This window comes from Ostrea edulis, chromosome 3, assembly GCF_947568905.1.
Source record: "Ostrea edulis chromosome 3, xbOstEdul1.1, whole genome shotgun sequence".
In the NCBI taxonomy this organism is placed as follows: Eukaryota; Metazoa; Mollusca; class Bivalvia; order Ostreida; family Ostreidae; genus Ostrea; species Ostrea edulis.
Window position 1 is genome coordinate 43346632 of NC_079166.1, and position 20791 is coordinate 43367422.

General features: G+C 35.2%; 1 protein-coding gene across 2 annotated transcripts; it reads right to left on the bottom strand.

Moving 5' to 3' along the window:
* Window positions 1-332: 332 nt before the first annotated feature.
* LOC125674182 (uncharacterized) lies at window positions 333-8676 on the bottom strand. 2 transcript variants are annotated; one of them, XM_056157795.1, is made up of 10 exons: window positions 8614-8676; window positions 8193-8348; window positions 7744-8014; window positions 6954-7062; window positions 5291-5451; window positions 5082-5197; window positions 4576-4719; window positions 2412-3939; window positions 1999-2180; window positions 333-1844 (listed from the first exon to the last, which is right to left on the bottom strand). In XM_056157795.1, exons 2-10 carry the CDS (start codon window positions 8346-8348, stop codon window positions 1695-1697), a joined length of 2817 nt encoding a protein of 938 aa, XP_056013770.1. In that variant the 5' UTR covers window positions 8614-8676; the 3' UTR covers window positions 333-1694. The 2 variants fall into 2 exon arrangements, with proteins under 2 accessions (XP_056013770.1, XP_048767216.1); XM_048911259.2 differs by lacking the exon at window positions 8614-8676 and having other exon boundaries at window positions 8193-8450.
* Window positions 8677-20791: the final 12115 nt, after the last annotated feature.

Consider the following 20791-nt stretch of genomic DNA (forward strand, 5'->3'; position numbering starts at 1 on the left):
TCACGTGATGAGTAAAAAACGAGATCACCCGTGGGTATCCGACGATGCTACAGCTGGTGACGTATCAATATATGTGAAAAATTCCCTACGGGACGAAAAGCAGACAAACAAACAACCAACCTTTCGTTGCACAAAGTTGTTTAGAAAGTTGGTACACTTCACTTGAGCGATTTGTGTTTGCTGCACTTTTCTGCTTTGCATGCTATGCTGTCCAGGCTTTTCCTTTTATCAACTTTTGATCTTTTCGTAACCTATCTTCTTTTGTTTTGCACTCTTTCTTATTTTCCCTTATTCTGTATGAGATTGTTCTTCCTATTTATTCTTTCATTTCCTTTTTCATCTATGGCTCTGTGCGTTTTTGTAGTGAACAAATCTTTAATTTTCCTCTTTCTAACAATCCCGTGATGATCTGAGATAAAATAAGTCCTCAATACCCCTTACTTGTCGGAAGAGGACTACATGGGGCGCTCCTTCGGAAAATAATGTTTTCAGAAAGAGGGACACAAGAATATTTGTGGAGCCTTCCAACTCGAGATCAGAAATACACATAGATTCCATCAAATGTCACAGGAGGAAGACTCATTTAATGAGTAATATACACACCTCAAAGAGATATATACTAAAACAGTAGAAAAATGCTAAGTGGGGTTAGAAAGAGGTTTTTTGTTATATTATTGTTTAGTATCCTGCTCGAGAATCTTTCATTCATATGGAGACGTCACCATTGCCGATAAAGGGCTGTAAAATTTAGGTCTATGCTAGTTGCTTATGGCAAGGATAGATCTTTATCGTGCCACACCTGCTGTGACACGGGGCTTCGGTTTTTGAGGTCTCATCCGAAGGACCGACCCATTTACTCGCCTCTTACGACAGGCAAGGGATATTGATGACATATTCTAACCCAGATCCCTACGGTATCGTAGTTACTACTTCTGGTGGTTCTGCGTATCGAATTGGTTGCGATATATACAAACGCAACTTTCTTACCATGTTGTTGACCCGTCGTATTCGATATGATTACAACTACGAAACATTTCTTTTTCAATACTATTACTTTATCTATTTTTTGCATTCAATTCAAACGAATTTCCGTCAAAACACATGTTAGTACATCGCGTATAGTAAACACACTTAGAACTGCATGAACAATGAAACTGGCTGTCACATGACTTTGCGAGTTGACGGAAAAGGCCGAACTCAGGCTCGTTTAAGACGAATTTAAGTGTTTTAAAGAAACTAATAAGGTTAAAAATGGGGGGATTACCGTCTTGCGTGTTTATCTTTACAGTGCCCCTTGAGTATAACCATATATTTACATGTATTATTTTTCATCATTTGTTAACATATTGTCATCCTGTGAGCCTGATTGCATGGATACAAGTCGCCTTCTTTTGATGTGTAAGTCTTCGGTACTGCAGAATGAACTCATGGAATCGAGGTCAAACTTTCAATTCCACTATCGAGCTTGTCTCGCTCCGATTGATCGATTGTAGGAAGATGGGCTTTGAGACTAGTGTCGTTTTCGCAGGTAGAAGTAAATAAATCATATTTTTCATATTCAAAACTCATTGATTCATTGACTCTTGCAAATTTCTATTATCATTTCAATAATCCTTGTAGACATAGTCAGATCGATCGTCTTTGTCTGTGGTATCGATGAATGGAGATTGATCAGAGGAGCTGCCAGAGGTCGACTAATCCTCCGAATCAGAGCTGTCCGACTCGGATTCTGAATAAGTTTGAAGGATTTTTCCTGTTGATGCCAGACACTCACATTTTGTCATTGTTTCATCAATGTTCCTCCACTTCCAAATTTTCTTGTTAAATTTACCCGATTCAAATTCCTGAGAAGAACAGGATATATACACATAATGTATGTATGAATATACTTATGTTCCAATAGTGTACAGGGTAGCTAGTAGACATTTCCATATATTTATCTGAATAAAGTTTTAATTAAATGTTTAGTTTATTTACAAATACAATAATGGCACCCACCTGATAAAATTGTTTTATTTGTTCCAGTCCGCGTCCATCATTAAGGACCTTGAGCGTAAGTTTATGGAATTTCACGATGTCTTTGTATATTGGATCTGTGACTGACAATCCACCTATTCTTATCTGACACTTCGCCTCCTTGTAGTATTCTAAAGCTTTCTTGAAGCATTCCAACTGGTTTTCTATCGTGAATAAATTTAAGAACAAAGGTAACAAATGATTAAAATAAGTACATTATCCACGATCTATGTATATTTTAGATTAAACATCAATTTATATTTTACTAATTAGTGCATTACTATCTATACTCAACCTTTAAAACAAATATTACATAATTCATGTGATATCAATTCGAATTGCAAACATATAGTGAAATGATTAAACATTACATTACATGTATTTGCACATTTTACCTGTTTTTGGATTCTTTCCTCTTAAAACATAATAGCGCCCAATGTTGTGATAAGCGTGTGTCAGGTTTGCGTTAGGGGGGACCGATACGTTCTTTCTAATTTGCAAACTTTCTGACAAATCTTGTTCAGCATCATCGTATTTCTCCATTTTCAGATACAGCTTCCCACGATTAGTTAGTTTCTTTGCTCGGCTTTCTGATGGTATAGGGTCATGATGAACAGCACGAGTGTAATATTCTTCAGCTTTGATCAACAGTGGACTGTGGGGTTTTTCGCTCAAATGTATTTGTTTTTGCCACTGTGCAACCAGAGCAGTTGCGATGTTTGTGTAATAGACTTGCATGTTAATTCCCACTGCCTCAACTTCCTCTTGCGAAAGCTGCTCTTTTGCCATTTCGAGTGCCTTTTCATGATATGCCTCAGACTTTTCAAAGTCTCTTTGGTTATAGTAAATTACGCCAACAGAATTATATATGTTTGCAATTTCTGTCTTGAACAACTCCGAGTCATTTTGGTAATATGAAATAGACTTTTCCATCATCGTCAAAGCATCTTTATAATGAGATTTAGCATTCAAAAGCCTTCCCCTCATCCAGTAAAAATGTGCCAAAACAGGATTTGCGGGTCCTTCTATAAGAGAGGCATTGTTGTTCACCAGATTCTCTGTTTCTCTTAATAGTTTATGGCATTCGTCAGATCGATCTATATCGTAATACAATCTTGTTTTCATCGTTTTGAAATGTATTTCATCCAAGACTAAGCCATTTTCCTTCGCATACTTAATATATTGATCATAATATTGATTTCGTTCGTGATCACTCAAGACCACGGAACACAATTCATCTTTACGAAATTCGCTTACCACACTTGACGAATCAACGCACACTTTTTGAAGATTCCTACCAGATGTAATTACATAGTTGAAGAAACTTTGAATGTGCGTTTTGTTTTCGATAAGACTTTTCTGAAATTTTGTTGGATGTGTATGAAGATCCAATGATATTGACAGAACAACTTCATCGAAATATTCAATGAATCTATTTTTTGCCAACTTGTGAAATTTGTCGTAGCCTTCCTGGGTATCAATTTCATTTATCAAGAACTGGACGACTAATGGATGCAAACAGTACGCTTTAGATCGTCCGACAGAAAATTCCTGGACTGCTATTTCCACAAAGTGGCAGCTTTTCAGATGCACAAGATCAAGGGACGTCAACGCTTTTCCCCTACTCTTGCTTCTACCAGCAATTGCATTTGCAGCATAGATGTCAAACTTAGCTGTACGGAAAACTGACAGCATAACTAGATATCGACAGAGCTCCCTATTCAAACGGTTGAAGGATTGCTTCAAGCACGACCCTACTCCGAAACTCTGTAACCCCCCTGCGTTATGTTGGGTCATTTGGAGGTTAAACAACAACTTTTCTGCTGTGATATCTGAGTTTCGTATGCTGTTACACAACGACAATATGGCTAAAGGACAGTTTCCACATAAAGCAACAATCTTCTTCGCCGTATCAACACTGCTCTGAAACAATCATATTACCGGTATTTCATTTCTAATGTTTATGAATTTTCCGAAATGTATACGAATGTACTGTATTTGTAAAAAAGATAATTCCAAACACTTTTTGAAATACATGTATCTTGACCGTGTTACCGGTCCTCTTTAGTCGTTTTTATTTACCATAGTAGGCATATACATATGTATGATTAATTCAATGATACATTATTTCAATTCCGTCGATAGTTTTTCACCCATATTGAGACGTCACCAGCTGCAAGTGAATTACCATAAATTCAGACATATACTCATATTAGCGATCAGGGACGTACTAGTGAGGGTTCATGATGTGAAAACGCCTGTTGAGACACGGAACTTCCGTTTTCAATGTCATATCCGAAACACCTGTGATTGTCACTTCTAAATGTAAAACTTATACGGTACCAAGCGTTGGCGAAGGAGCAATCACTACTTATTCTATAGTATTAGGCTTGACCTGGTCATGGCACGAGCGGGGTTCGAACTCACAATCTCCTGGTTACGAAGCGAACGCTCTACTACTCAGCTACCGAGACAGGTACATGTATACGAATATATACATTATGAATTTGTTAATGTAATAACAGAATAAACATTCATTTTCTTAAACAATTTCCTTACCTCCATTATAAGAGTCATGCTAAATAATCCAATCGATACTTCCTCACTTAACCCTCTAATTTCAGTTTCTTGAATCAACCCACTAAGCAAAGGAATTGTATTGCTGTTTAATAGTTTTTCTCTTGCAGTGAAAAGTATCCGCATCTGAAAAAGGAACGGACATAAAGAGGTGAACATGACAAACATCAATCAATCCCACAATTCCTACAAAAGAATTCAAATAAAGAGTAATGCAAACACGAAGCTCTGGACACACCAGAGGTGGGATCAAGTGCTTAGGAGTAGTAAGCATTCCTGATTTTACTCTCCGTGAACCCTATGCCTTGATCAGATACTGAAGTAAACATGTTTCTTCAACAATTGTTCTATAAAGTGACAGAAATATATCAGTAACCAAAACTTCTTTGAACCTTTGATCAATAATCAAATTTGACAAATAAGGAAAACTTATCTGACCCCTTGATTAATAACCAAATCTTATTTGAAACTTTGAATATGATACATACATTATTCTTTCGAGGACTTGAAGCCAACTTTTGTAGTAGCTGCTGTACAAAAACAAGAAGTCTTTGTCTGTCCTTCTCCAAGATGTCGTCAATGTTATCAAACAACAAGGCCGAATCTGTAAAAGTAAAAATGTATATTTACCATCACAAGTAACTATCCTTTGAACAGAATAATGTAATAAATCAAGAAAAAGAAAGAGAGAACATACTTGTCGTTTGATCACATCTCTGAATAAGCAATTGTTTCAAATACGTCAAATGATTATCTTCCACTGTGGCCTCTGTTGATTGACTACTAGCAGAAAATGTCAGATTTTCTCCAAGCCGAGTGAGAGTGTTGCGTATTAAATCTCTCAGCGTTGTCTCCTCCCTAGACAACAGCAGAAATACTTAACCATGCCTTAATGTATCATCTCTTGTGTAACATTGATCATCATTTCAACAAATGTAATTATAGTCATATATACATTGTTAAAACACTACGATGAACTGCTCGTGGTTCATTATTTGATTTAAAACATCTACGTTCGTTGTTTTCCTCCTTGAACAATACCATGAAACAAATTGATAAACGCAGAGGTTTTCAATTAAGAGGAAAGAATATATACGAGGGTCATTAAAAAAATACGTAGACAATTTCTCTCTCTCTCTCTCGTATACATGTACATATTTTTGAAAAATAAAATTCAACGCGTTATTGGATTTGAACGCATTTATTTTATCGACCTGGAATGTGTCATCTTATTTAATCAAATAGTATCCGTGATATATAATTTTAAAAAATAGTATGTTCTTTCGCCACAGAGCATCGTTACGTCAAAAACACAACGTCACAGCGTCGCGATTTACAGTTTCTCAAAATATTCCCCATTACATTTCACACACAGCCTTGGACGCCTTCTAACTTTATCGCCTAAATATCAAGCAGGCTGCAACTCTTCTCATTTCCAAATGTTCAGTAAAAATAATGAAGACAGTATCGAGCTAACATCAAAGATATCTTGTAATTCCGCGACAGTGACGCGGCCATCATTTTCCATAGCGTTACTTATTCTTTCGACAAGTTTTTCACAAATAATTCGTTTCCTACCAGGACATTTGTCATCCAATATAGAGTCTACCACAAGAAAATCGTCTATGCCATTTATACATTAAAGCACGACTAAACTTTTGACATATCCGCTTCTTCTAGCATTTTAACAGTTTCTATTGGATATTTCCGGAGTGCGACACAAAATTTATGGCCATTCTCTGCTCCGTGATTTCCCGCGACGTCATTTTTTTCATTTCACGAAAGAGAACTACCTGCCTTCTCAATCTAATTAAAATCAGACTTTCGTATACTCTGTAGCGATTGTGAGCGTATCTTGGGATCTGATTTTAATTAGTTTGCTGCCTTCTTTAATCGATTTCCATTAAACGCCTTGACATAATAGGTCAAAATTTAGCTTATGAAATAATGTAATAATTCTCTACTCGAACGTATAAATTTTATTCTGTTTTATTTCCGTTTGTGATAGATTTGACAATTAGCATTATATGATGCATTTGTGTAAATAACAAAATTCTACCATGCGCCGTGAATTCATTTTTCGGTTTTATTCATTTATTTATTTATTTTTTTTATATTTTCTGATGTATCGAAACATATCTGAATTTTCTACAGGATGATTAAAATCAATTTTGTCTGATTATGTCTACAAATTTTGGATGTAATATGACGTTCTGAAAAATGTTATGGCAGTAGTATACATATTTTTGAATGACCCTCGTGGTAGTGTCAACTTTTCGTATTAACAAAATTGCTTTTTTAGGAAAACCAAACAAATTTCACTTTTGATTAAATCAAATCAAGCTGTGAATTCAGCATACCTCAAGTCTACCTTGTACACATTCCATTTGGCTTCTATGTAAAGGTGGCGGCATATTTCTATAGCCAAACTAGTTTTCCCCATACCACCCATTCCACAAATCAGTAGTCCTTGAAACAAATAAACATATATAAATGAAGGTTCATCATATCAAAACAATATTCAATACTCTTTTCACAATAAAATCGAATTGATTGCTAAAATCCTCAAATGAAATTAAAAGGATTTCGCGGAACTAGATTCTAGAATAAATGGTCCTCTAATCGAATGATAAAGTCCCGTGGGGATCCGGGTTAAAATAGGTCCTCAGTATCCCCTTGCTTGTCGTAAGAGGCAACTAAATGGGACGGTCCTTCGGATGAGACCGCAAAAACCGAGGTCCAGTGTCGCAGCAGGTGTGGCACGATAAAGATCCCTCCCTACTCAATGGCCATAAGCGCCGAGCATAGGACTAAATTTTGCAGCCCTTCACCGGCAGTGGTCTCCATATGCGTGAAATATTCTCGAGAGGGACGTAAAACAATATTCAATAAATCAATCGATTGATAAAAGGGAGATTTATTTACAAATGAAAATGACAACTTGAAATGTTTAACATCTTACATTAATTAATTAACTTATTGGAATGCATTTTGGATGCATTTGTGGAATGGATATGGTCAATTGGTATAAGCAAGGATCATACGTCACAGTAACATAAATTTATGCCTTTAAATATAATTTAAGGAACGGTAGGTATACGATAGTATTGCAATGAAAGAAGCGATGATAGTTTCTTTGACAAAACATACCCTTTCTCTCGTTTTCCTGTTTTAACGTTTCCATAATACCGGCAATTTCGATTTCTCTTCCAACAAAGCATTTTGCTCCCAGCCCCTTTTCAGTAAGTTTATCGTCATAATCCCTCACATCTTCCAAGTATCTTCGTAACTCATCACCAACTTTAGTAACACCATCATCCACATGAAGTCTAATTTCCTCGGTAAGGTTGATGAGAAATTCCACCACATGACAATGCTCACTATACTTATTTTCGAGGATCTCGAAAAACTGCTCTCCATTCTGTAAAAAGAAAGACCAGTTTTAATTTGAACTATTGACCCCCGAAATCTCAAACTAATGTGTATATTTGTGAATGATATTTACTTTAAATAAAACGATAGAAATCGTAAAAACTAATATTGCATTGAATACATATTTCAATCATATTCCGACATTTTTTAACGTATTGATATCTGACCTTCACTTCTCGTCCTACTTTTGATGTTGATAAGATCAGAAATTCTCGTTCAGTGTCTCTGTCCGTATTGATGATATCGATGAGTCTACATTTGATTCCATTCCAGGCATCCAAAGGTTGGCTTCGAACTCGTCCCCTGTCTAGCATAACCTCCATCTTGAAAGAACAATATACATTTCTACAAATCACACTTCAAATAAAGTGTTTATATCCGAACACGATAATACTGATTCAGACATTCAAATATTCATTCTCTGGTTGACATTGAAACAGAGAGATAAAGTGGTAGGAAGTTATCCAAGCTTTAGTGACAGGAAGACTAGATAAAGATTAAGTAGTTCCCGCATATGCGAATTGATACTTCGATCGTGTGAAAAATACAAACTGTTAGATATTATAGCTTGAATTTTACAAAACTCACTTAATCTGCAAAGAAGACTTATCCTGATGTCATTTGTTTCCTCCTTTCAAGTTTTTTTGTTTTTCGATAGAACACGCAGTTGTGTTAAGTAGGGCCATAGAAATATGTCAGGGGGAAAAGCATTAATAAACAGATCAATTTTTGACAAATTCTGTACACACAACCCTTTTATACCAAAAAAATATGTATATATAATTAAGTGCATATTGACCTCCCATACATTTTTCACCAGACCGACAGTCTCTACATCAGCTGTATATCACGTGATCAAATATCAAGATAAAATCGTACCGTGCATGTATAAATCATTCCATTGGCACGATATCCAGATATCAATCCAAGTTTATGTTAATATAACTTCAAAACATATTAATTTCTTAATTTGAAAAGTGATGGGAGCAAGTTTATCGTGACTTGTAACATGTCTAATTTTTGCATTGAATATGCAAGATGCGGTGATTTTTGCATATACGAAGTTGAATCTAGCCTGAAAAACATGTTTTCTGTTGAAGCCACAACTTCCTCCCCTAACTTTCCTTTTGCACTGAAGTTCACATGTCACATAAATCAAACATCTTTCACTCAAAAGCGGAATGTAGATATGTAGGTCATGACCTTCATCATGACGTATTTTTTCATTGTGACGTCATGTAATGTGCCAGTGCGGTAAAGTACATTTTTTACAGCACTATTATTTATGGGGAAAGCCTTAACTCAGCCGCGCACCGAATCCCATATACATTAGGATAATTCTAGCATCAACGTGACCATTTTATACCAATCGACCACTTTGGCAATTATCAAGATACGTCACAAGAAACTACATATCATTCACTTAGGTCAAATGCAATTCTCTTTTTGTTTACTTATAAAATAAGTGCATACAAAATAGAATAGAATAGAAATTTCCAAGTCAAAGAAATTTCTCATCTGCCCAGATAATGTCATTTACCGGTCACAAATCCGACTCATCTTTAGATGTGTATAAACGCATATCCAACCGTGAAAAGGAATCCATGTGAGACACTATTTCTAACACTATTATAGCAAGACAATCCACATTATCACTTCCCAACATCCATTGAAACGCCAGGCATCATGCCACCATTACCTACAAACTCTACTTTGACTCCACACACTCCAACTTTTCCCGTTCAAAATTCGAACCTCAATGGCGTAAAACTCGATGACATCCCCCCTCCCCAATTTTCAACAACCTTCTATTCTGCAAAGCGACTACCAAATATGCCATCCACTCAGGGATACACAATTCACAACTTAAACATTACTTTTACGTGGCTCTATGAAATAAAACGATGACGTCATCTTATACAGTTGTATAAGCACCGTTTGGGTTTAGGTTGATATGTTGCAGGCTTATAATTGATAACTTTCTCACATTAAATACAATGTTGAAATTCTAAAAAATACAATTGTTCTTGTTAAAAAGTTGTTTGTTAAAATAGTTAACAAATGTTGAAATAAAATTAAGATTTTCTATCAAGTTTTTTTCTTTTTTCCTGACACCCCTCCCCCACCCACCACAATCTTCATTGTCCGATTTCTACATTGATCATGATCATTCTGCAGTAGGACGTTATCTCGATTCTTGGCAGGGTATATTGACTCACATTTCCTGTCTAAATTTGACAGGAAATATGAGTCCATATACCCTGCCAATAACTCATAATATAGCTACAATAATCCCAAAAGTGACCTAAAAAGCATTAACACCCTGGAGTCCCAGATTATTGCCCTCTTTTAACAAATATCTGATCCTCCACGGAAATATGTTATTTCATTGATAACTTATTACTTTCCAATTCTTTTTTCTCTTTATCAAAAAGGTAAATTTGAAATCGCAAAACTTTTCAACACTTTACACGACCATTCCTACAATTGGCTCAGAACAACGCTGCGTGTTGTCTCACAAAAACATTCTACAGACAACATATTTCGCCGGTACTTCAACAACTACACTGGCTTCCTGTAAATCAGTGTGTTGTGTTTAAAGTGCTGACAACCATACACAAGTCACTATACTCTTTCTCAGCTACAACATACTTGAGAGAGTTATGTTCTGTTTACCAGCCACATAGGACCTTGAGATCATCATCTGACCAATGGAACCTAGTAGTGCAGAAATCATTAAACACATACGGTGCAAGAGCCATAAAAACACTAGGTGCACAATTGTGGAATTAACTGCCATTGGAACTTCGAGAACTTGAAGCACATGGAGCATTCCTCAAGAACCTAAAACACTCTTGTTCAAGCGTGAATTTGCCCTGTGAATGTAAAATTCAGTATAATATCAATGACTCAATGTGCAATCTCTTGCTAACTGAACATTGATCCAGTATATGAATTTAATTACCTGTGTGTCAGTAATATATTGTCTAGTCAAAGTGAACCACCTTTTCATCTTACTACCATGTTTTATTTAAAGTCTTTCTATTGCTTTATCATTTACTTTATTTGAATGTCTTTTATTGGTATATTGTCATTGATTATTAGCACAAACATTGTACAGCGCATAGAAATTATATGTAATTTTGCGCTTTATAAATGAATAAAGTAATAACAATAATAAATCAAAGACCAGATTTTTGACATCATATACAGTTGCTTTTTCAACAAAAATGGAAAAAGGAGATATTTATATTTAGTGATCAGTCATCCAAAAAAATTCTTTGTTTTACACCACTCTGATTCCACGCACAACTACTCTGAAATTGAAATAAAAAAATATGCTGCAGTTCCTCATTAACAATATCTTCGTAGTCTTTGTTGGTCAGGTCTTCCAATAGTCGTTGGAATTCCAATGGGCATGCATTCTGTTCCTTTATTAGCTGACCTGTTTTTCTATTCCTATAACGCATACTTTATTCAAAAGCCTCTACATCACAAATATATCTTGCTGTGGCATTCAACTCGACATATAGATATATCGACGACGTTTTATCTATTAACAATAATAATTTTCATTCATATGTTGATTCGATACATTCATGTAAACTTGAAATAAAAGACATCATATAGTCCTCCACATCTGCTTCGTACTAAGATATTTTATTGAAAATATATATCAAAGGCAAACTAACAACTCAACTTTATGACAAACGGTATTATTTAAACTTATCCATCATCAACTTCCAATATTTATGTAGTAATATTCCATTATCTCTCAACTAATTCGATACACAAGAGCTTGTTCTGTGTATGATCAGTTTTTAAATCGAAACGGACTACTGACAAATAAATATATATTACAGAGATTTCAACAGTCTCGTTTAAAGTCAGCAAATCTGAATGATATGGTCGTTATAATCATCTAGTTTGCCAATACAACCTATATTTGTGTCAAATTCTGTCTTACGTGTTTGATAACGATTGTAAGGCCGTTCTTGGCACACTGATTTTGAGTATGGTGTACGGATTATTTCGTTTACCTGATCAAGATATAGGGCTCACGGCGGGTGTGACCGGTCGACAGGGGATGCGTACTCCTTTTAGGCACGTGCTCACACCTCTGGTATTTCCAGGGGTCCGTATTTGTCCAACTCAAAGGATTTATGAAATTGATCATTATTCGTTATCTTCACCTTTCATTCTGAAGAGTATATTGAAGTCACAAGAATTCGAAGTAGTAGATTATAATTTGTGTCTGACACCAATTGAATTTCATAATAGAATAACAACTAGATTTTAATTTCTATTACAATGCAGTACAGTGGAGGTTAATCAGACATCATAATGTAAAAGCGTCATCATGTGTGTTCAAAATAACTCAATTTTGCTCAAATCATGACGCGTAGCACCCATTTGAATCCGCATGAGGGATTTAAAGTTTTACATAAGAAATAAGTATAACAAATCTCTCTCTCTCTTTCTTTCCTTCTTTCTTTTTTTTTCTCTCTCTCTCTCGTACTGCTTTTATTGAAAAGACTAAACGAAAATGAAACCATTCTCTTAAAATTTAAGTTTGTATAAATGTTGGGCTCAGATGGAGTTCACGTTTTCCATTTGCAATTGTAGTTTTAAAGAAATCATCTTTTTCAGAATAAGAAAAGGGTCGAATTTGTAGAAATGATGTGAAAATATCCTTCTGTGGAGTAGATTGTTGCTTGTTTAGTTGGTGCCTTCTGGAGGTGGGGGTCGGTATATAGATTGTTATTTGTGTAGTTGGTACCTTCTGGAGGTGGGGGTCGGTATATAGATTATTGGTTGTTCAGTTGGTGATAAGATGATCAAATGAAGAGGTCTTGCGATGTCAATTAATTTGCTGAAATTGAAAATATAAAAACAGGAGAGAGAGAGAGAGAGAGAGAGAGAGAGAGAGAGAGAGAGAGCATACACATATTTTCATTGTAAGGGATTACCTTTCAATGTGTCATCTGTAAATTGACTATTAGCAAAATACGAGGGTATGTTGCTTATTACGATTATCGCTGTACGAAATCTTTGTATGATAAATTTTTTATATTATAATAGCATATTGGTCAAATAAATTACGTAACACAACATCAAGAAAGAGTGTTAAAATGCAATTAAAAGTATATGTATCAGAAGCTGCTTCTGAAACCTCTTTGCCAAACAAAGGGGTAGAGAGATTGATTACATTTCACATTATCTTATTGTCACAATGTCCACAATATCAAGTTACTTTTAATTCAAAATTCGCAATTAAAACGTCTACTAGTTCTACACTCAAGCGGAACATGAGCCCATCAGGTTATCAGAACAGATATGTCACGTAATTTTCGAATTTATAATAATATAGAATAATGACAAAATAACTGCAATATGAATTAGAATTTTGACAGCAGGGATGAGGCAGAACATTAGCCTGGATAACACACTATATAGAACACTTTACTAGTAATGCAGGGTGACGTGGATAACACACTATATAGAACACTTTACTAGTAATGCAGGGTGACGTGGATAACACACTATATAGAACACTTTACTAGTAATGCAGGGTGACGTGGATAACACACTATATAGAACACTTTACTAGTAATGCAGGGTGACGTGGATAACACACTATATAGAACACTTTACTAGTAATGCAGGGTGACGTGGATAACACACTATATAGAACACTTTACTAGTAATGCAGGGTGACGTGGATAACACACTATATAGAACACTTTACTAGTAATGCAGGGTTACGTGTTCAATTTTCGGTGCAGCCACACATTTTCTAATCATTCCTCTATGTATATCGTCACCTAGGTATAAAAAAAAGTCATAGAATGTAGGCTGAAAAACCAAAAATATTGGTTATTTTGCCTCATGACCAGCGCAGTTTTCGTGATTTGAACCGCTGTAAATATTGTCTGCGAGAAGTTGATTAATCGTTTCATTAACTGTCTTTCTAAACCCTTACCTGAGTGTGTAGTATTTGGGCTTCATCGACTTCCGTGTCGGTGCTAAACATTTTAAACACTAACATGAAAAATACGACATTGTAAACATATCTTTTTAAATTTGCATTAATTTGTAATTCGGTATTTATGTACACATTTATTTTTATTTTTTAAAAAAGAAACAAAAAAATTGAAATATGGTTTTGCCTATTCTCAGTTGCTATGCTAACCTTGGTTTAATATTATTTTATGTCTGTGTTAAATATATTTGTTTTAGTTTGTTTTACATGTGAAGCACTTTTTGGATAATTGTTTTCATTAGATAAATCAATATATAAATGTACAATAATAGTAGTAATAACAATAATAATTAATAAGAATATGCATGAATGAAAGGTGAAGCTTTCCGGCGGCCGACTCTTTCTCACATTGTACAAACTGATAGGCATTAATTTAAAATACATATACATGGTCTGTACAGATGCTCAATGCTCTTAAAATCTTGAGACTTACAAGGGGAAAATCAGAAAGCTATTGAAGAATGATGTAATACATTAAAAAATCAGTAACATGTCATTTTACTTGATACAAGCGTCGGGAGCAAAACACAGGGGGAGTGGTAGATCTGGAAAATAAGGAAGGGAGTCTGGTGGCCGCTAGTGGTTAATGTGGAAAATAAGGTAGAGAGTCTGGTGGCCACTTTGAGGCCTCCAGCAGTTCATGCAAGAGTCAGAGTCTCAATCTTAACATACATTGCTTGGTGAATCCGGTTTTCCGGCTATCAAACCTAGGTAAACTATATCACATGGCTGTTGTATGAGTGACATGACATGATAGGTGTGATAGTCACATGACAAGGTTGTTGCGACATATATACTGCGGTTCTTGTGACTGTTCCTCCAATTCATGACAAACGTGTGGATCCGGGTTAGAGTAGGTCCTCAGTACACCTTTCTTGTCGTAAGAGGCGATTACATGGGGCGGTCCTTCAGACGAGACCGTAAAAATCGAGACCCCGTGTCACAGCAGGTGTGGCACGATAAAAATCCCTCCCTGCTCAAAAGCCGTAAGCGCCGAGCATTAGGTTAATTATGCAGCTCTCCACCGGCAATGAGTGAAAATTTCTCGAGCGGGACGTTAAACAATATACAACAACAACCTCTTTCTAACTCCCAAGCATTTTCCTGCTGTTTCATTATATATCTCTTTTAGATGTCCTCCTCTGACAGTTGATAGAATAAATTTCTGATCTCGAGTTGGAATGCTCCATAAATATTCTTCGGTCCTTCATTCTGCTGACATTATCTTCCTATATGTTCTTAGTTTTATGTTTCTGCAGAATTTCCGTCGTACGTTTGTAAATACAAGATGGTGATTTGAATCTGCACAACCATAACGCAACCAATCGTCTGTATCTGCCATTCATTATCACATGGTCAATTTGATCGCTATCTCTTCCATTAAGATTCCCCCATTTAAGTTTATTTATGCCTAGGTGATCAAATAGGGTTCCGTATATATATATATATATATATATATATATATATATATATATATATATGATTAAGGTGTTTATAGAGCACATCTGTGTTAACTTCACCCCATTTTCATTCATGTTACCAATTCCTTCCACTCTCAGGATTTCTCCGATCCTTCATTTCTTCAATTTTTGCATTTATATTACCCATCACCATTAGTATGTCATGTTTGATTATTTGACAAATTTCTCTCTGTAGCAGTGCATAAAATGTGTCTTTATCTGCTTCATCTGTATTGATTGTTGGACAACAGTATTTTATGATGGTCAGTTTTGCAAAACAAAAGCAAACGTGAACGCCTATGACATAATGACATTTACAGGGTTCCATTTCATCAAGCTTTGATGGCTTCTCTTGCTGAGTATTAATACTACACCCCTGTGACGTTCCTCTGCATCAGAGTACAAGACGTTTTCTTCGGAGGTTCTTTTTAATTTCCAAATCCTGTTCATCTCACTTCACTCAGTCCCAGTATGTCAATACTATATATCTCTTGGATTCCCTCATGCTGTTCCTAGTTTTTCCGATCGATACTCACATTCTAATATCATATTTTGACGGTTTCCTACGGTGTTGTAATGGATGGCATTTGCGTTCCTTTTAGACCTTTAAGGACCTTCCAACTTTCTCTAATTGCCATCATACTCTCTGGTTCCCACTGTAGATACTATTCCACTTTTGTGTCTGAAGGGCCAAAATGAGAAGGTGAAGAGAACGAACAGTGATCAGTCTCATCACTCCCATTAAGAATACAAAATTAACAATAGGGTAAATACGGAACCCGAAACATACTAGAAGTGGGATCAGGTGTCTACGTAAGAATCCTCTACTGACTGGTCACACCCGCCTTGAGCCCTAAATCTTGTTCAGATAAATGGAGCAATCTGTAGTCAAAATTAGTGTATAAAGAACGGCATTGCTATGAAAAATGTAAGACAGCATTTGACACAATGACAGGTTGCATTGGTAAATTATATCGTTATAACGACCATAAAAGTTGCGAAATGCTGACTTTAAAGGAGACCGTTGAAGTCTCTGTAATACCAATTTATTTGTCAGTAGCCTGTCTCAATTTAAAAACTGATTATACGTAGATTAAGCTCTTGTGTATCGAATCAGTTGAGAGACACAAACACCATATGCAGATGATAATAGAATATTGCTACATAAATATTGGAAGTTGAGGATGAAAAGCTGAAATTACAACGTTTGTCACAAAGCTGAGTTGTTAGTTTGCCGTTATCATCTATGTTCAACAAATAATTTACAAATGTAAGTATGAAACAGGTCTGGAAAAATGTGGTGCCTTTTCACTGGAACAAATCATATCAACATATGAATGAAAATGAGTAAAGTTGATAGACAAACATCGTCGATATATCTAAATGCACGTTATCGAGTTGAAGGCCACATAGTTTCTTCTCATTCCAAGCTTTTGGACACTTGTATTTGGAAAATTAGACGACTTTAAAATGGAATGGGGAATATGTGACAAGATAGCTTATTCTTAGAGGTCTGCTGAAGAAGATTCGTTGATTTACTGTACTGCAATCTGATGAAATTGCTAAAGAAAAGAAAGAGCAAAACATTTCATTGAGAAACAAATGAAATATTACCTGAGCTATATACCAGTTATACATAGCATTTAAAACTTTTTTGACGGATTATCAATCAGTTAAAGAACAAGAGGTCCAATGGCCTTAACGGTCACCTGAGTATCATGTGCCGATCTGAATATACATAGTAAGTAAATCGGTCATAGTTTGGTCATAATTCATTGTCAAAGATTGGTGCTAAGTGCTTATGAATATATTCTAATAAATACCGAAACATCATTACATGTAAATATATAAATAAACTTGTTTAAATTATTATGACCAAGAAAATAAACATTACTTTGGTATATCAATCTAGGCCTAGTTCACTTAAAGCTATGAAAAATCTGAATTCGGCGAGACATTCAGTGATATCTCTTGTTGTGGAACTTCTATTTTAAAATTTTAAAATTGAAAACGGTGAGGGAAATAAATTGAAGACATTTTATACACTTTCTACAAGTCATCGCTTGTATACATGTCTATGTCCCACATTTCATTTGATCTGTACGCATCTACGTTATATACCAATTTTGTTCGATGTCAAGAAATATTACAGCTGAAACCATCGACTAATTTATTCTACCAGGAAAAATGCTAGATTAAAATCATTTTTTAAAATGCTTATCTAAAATATCGTTTTATCAACTTATTATCAGCTTGATATTCAAGGCTAAATCTGTTCAATCCTGATATTATTATAAGTAGAGTAATGATCGAACAAGACGGTAGTGTTTCCTGCTTACACAATCGGACAATTGACTTGCGAAGATGCACTTGACTATGCACATAGAAAACTTCCCGTCAATAAACTATTATTATGGCTAAGCGCATTCTCGTGGATTATATTTCATTCACCTTGACCTGAATATCAAAGAAAAGACAATCTATATAACACTAATTACATTGAAATAATTCGATATACAGCACAGATCATGTGTTGTTATATTCGTTTTACTACAGTAACCACTTGAAATCCCAAACTCGAGTTTAATTCAACCTGATCGTAAAAGTATTATGTATAATGTGTTTTTGTGTTCGTTTTATCACATACCTATATCAGTAAATGTATCATATAATGATGCCTGCATACCATTGATGTAAACTAATACATTTTTCTGCTGTTTAAGTTTACTTTTTGATGTTTCTAGTGATTGTAATGTGTATTCTTATGTTAAGTTTGGATTCCTATTTTACACCCATCGTACCCCTGGCGATCATGATAGGAACATATTTCAATCTGTACTACCTGGGGATGCTTGCATATTGATATGAGTATTCATGGCTCTGCTGTTCTTGAGAAGATGTTTAAAGAGTTATCTTATATATCCCTATGTAAAACATTGATCCTCTGTTGTGGCCCCATCGTACCCCCAGGGGTCATATCTAATTTGCACTACCTGGGGATGTTTGAATATCAATAGATATATTGATTGATTGAATGGATATTGTTTAACGTCCCTCTAGAGAAATTTTCACTCATATGAAGACGTCTCCACTGCCGGTGAAGGGCTGCACAATTTCGGCCTATGTTCGGCGCTTATAATGGCCTTTGAGCAGGGAGGGATCTTTATCGTGCCACACCTGCTGTGACACGGGACCTCAGTTTTTGCGGTCTCATCCGAAGGACCGCCCCATTTAGTCGCCATCTACGACAAGAAAGTGGTACTGAGGACCTATTCTAACCCGGATCCCCACGATCCAGTCAATATATATTTATATTGTGGAGAAAATTCCATCGGCCAGGCAGGCAACACCCTAGAACACAGGATGACTGTACACCGTCAACAATTAAGGGAACCAAAATACCAATGTACCCAAGTCAGTAAACACATTCGAAACTGTGCAAAAAATTTCAGTCCGAACTTTACCATTTTGCCCTTTTACAAATTCCTGAGAGATACTACTGAAACGGAGCGTGAAACTAAAGAAAAGTTGTAGGATACAAGGATACAGACCTGCATTAAATGCTCCATAAAGTGCAGAACTTTATAAAATTTAGAAACATTTTCACACATTATCAATCTGTTTTATTTGATTGTTAACACATAGGTCAGAAGTCAACTGCTATGTAAACACACTTGTCATTATTATTGTACATATTGTATATTTTTTATCTTGCACAAACCAAAAGTCGGCTGTGTTTTTCTTTTTTTCTTTTCTTTTTCTCATGTGATATTTCATAACGTTGTGTCGTGACGTCATTGTGATCTTTGTTAAAGTGTTAATTCAATCCGTCAGGTTTGACGTCATAGTTAAATCTCTAATGTGTAACTAAGCAATAATATCATAACTCTTGAAAATTGAAAATGAAACCGGTTGATTTATTTTCGGCGTTCTAATTTTTCTTTATTACACTATTGCTTGTGTGGATATTTACTTATTTTTTATTGTTACGTCTTATTAAATCAATGTGGAAAAACAAATGTAGAGGTCATTAAACCAAACTCCCCGTCGAGGCCTCATTACGTCACCTACGTATAGACCTCTCCTATGTGACGCAGTACAATATACAGATTTGTATATTGTGAGTCCGCGATTATCACGCGGGCAAATAACACTAAAGAAGTAGTTCGTAGTTAAAAGTTTGAAGATATTGACATTAAGAGCATTAATATAAAAGTGTGGATTTTATTTTAAACGTAAAAGGATCAAAAGATCATTAAAAAATAGGGAGACTCTGTTAAAAGTATTGTGTAAAGTAATGAACTTGATGTTTATGTTCTTGTTTTGAAAGTTGTTTACGTTTGACGTTATGTGTTTCCGTCATTCTACAGTGACGTCACACAGTATACGTGGCTTAAGAATATAAGACTCTCTTCTGAGTTACCATGAAATATAAGGTGATTCCACCCGAGGGTTGCAAAAAAGCTTTTTTGCAACCCCGAGATTGGAATCACCTTAATATTTCATGGCAACTCATAAGAGAGTATTTTTCTCTCATATTTCTAGAAATTTTCCATTTTCTTTGTGCCTAGCGACGCCATTTTCAGAATTTTCCAAATTAATTAATTTTTCGTTGTGCATTAAAAATAACATCAGAATCGAATTCTACGACCTTCATTTTGGCAACTAAGTTGCTGACAAAAAATCGACCGACGAGTGTATGTGAATTGTATTAGAGTTATTCCTCTTTGAATAAGTACACAATAAATCAATAATCAGGGTGATGTGTGACGTCACTCGCCAACAGCAACAACAAAATTATTTATTCTCAAATAAATACAACATGTGTATTGTAGAGAAGTAATTCGTAATATATAATTCAATATTGTACATAGCATGCAGTTAACATGGAGGTCATGCCCTCTCCCTTATAACCATTAAAAATTTGCATAATCTTTTAAGTACAATAAAAAAAAATACAATTAAGAAGCTGTTTAAATTTATATCTATCTCGTCTATTTGTATAATATCTATCTACGTTTTCCAATATTGATTTCGTAATAGTTTATCGGTACATGCAAGGTGAAGATAACGAACAGTGATCAATCTCATAACTCCTACAAGCAATACAAAATACATATAAATAAATAATGGAACTCATCAGCCAAATCATTATTATTACATAAAGTGCATACTCTTTCATTTATTGGAATGTTTATCTAAAATTTGATGCTCTAAATCTACAGAGTATTTCTCTTTTATTTTCAGGAAGTTCATCTAAATA